Here is a 1,077-nt window from a genome sequence, read left to right on the forward strand (position 1 = left end):
TTCCTTCCTTCCTTCCCTCTTTCCTTCCTTCCTTCCTTCCTTCATCCATTCATTCATTCATTCATTCATTCATTCCTAACCATCCTTCCCTCTTTCCATCCCTCCTCCCTCTCCTCCATTCCATATTCCTTCCTTTCTCCTCTACCATCCCTCCTCCCTCTCCTCCATTCCATCTTCCTTCCTTTCTTCCCTTCCTTCCTTCCTTCCTCAATTCCATTCCATCTTTCTTCCTTTCCTCCACTCCTCCCTCCCTTCTTCCCTCCCCACCTAACCCCGCCCCCCCTTTCCCCTCGTCCCAGGCTCTCTGTTCGTGATGATGTCGTGGTTCAGCTTCGCCGTGCCGCCGCTGGTCGTGCCCGGGCGAGTCGTGCTCTGCGTCACCACCATTCTCACTCTGACTTCGATGTTCTCCACGGCCAGGTAAGGTCTTTTATGATGATGTTTTTTTTTTTTTTTTTTTTTTTTTCTTTTCTTTTTCCCTTTATTCTCTTTTTCGTTTTTCTTTTCTTTCTTTTCTTTTCTTTTCTTTCTTTTCCCTCTCTCTCTTTTCCTTTATTTTATTTTATTTTCTTTATTTCTCTTCTCTCTCTCTATCTTTTTTCTTTTCTTTTCTTTCTTTATTTTTTTTCTCTCTCTATTCTTTTTTTCTTTATTCATTTTCTCTGTCTTTCTCTTTTCTTTTCTTTTCTATTCTTTTCTTTTCTTTATTTATTTTCTCTTTCTCTCTTTTCTTTTCTTTTCTTTTCTTTCTTTCTTTTATCTGTCTCTCTTTTCTTTTATTTTATTTTCTTTTCTTTATTTCTCTTCTCTCTCTTTATCTTTTTTCTTTTCTTTTCTTTATTTATTTTTTTTCTCTCTCTCTTCTTTTTTTCTTTATTTATTTTCTCTCTCCCTCTCTTTTCTTTTCTATTCTATTCTTTTCTTTTCTTTCTTTATTTTCTCTTTCTCTCTTTTCTTTTCTTTTCTTTTCTTTCTTTCTTTTATCTGTCTCTCTTTTCTTTTCTTTTCTTTTCTCTCACTCTCTTTTCTTTTCTTTTCTTTTTTCTTTTCTTTCTTTCTTTTCTTTCTCTTTCTCTT

General features: G+C 35.2%; 1 protein-coding gene across 1 annotated transcript in view; it reads left to right on the plus strand.

The window, feature by feature from the left end:
• Positions 1-316: 316 nt before the first annotated feature.
• The window catches only part of LOC125035905 (glycine receptor subunit alphaZ1-like), a 2,434-nt gene continuing 1,673 nt past the window's right edge, over positions 317-1,077 (plus strand). Inside the window, exon 1 of the mRNA XM_047628216.1 lies at positions 317-420. Within this exon, the coding sequence (XP_047484172.1) occupies positions 317-420 (104 nt within the window). The remainder of the gene's footprint in view (positions 421-1,077) is intronic.

Source organism: Penaeus chinensis, chromosome 20, assembly GCF_019202785.1.
Source record: "Penaeus chinensis breed Huanghai No. 1 chromosome 20, ASM1920278v2, whole genome shotgun sequence".
Taxonomy (NCBI): Eukaryota; Metazoa; Arthropoda; class Malacostraca; order Decapoda; family Penaeidae; genus Penaeus; species Penaeus chinensis.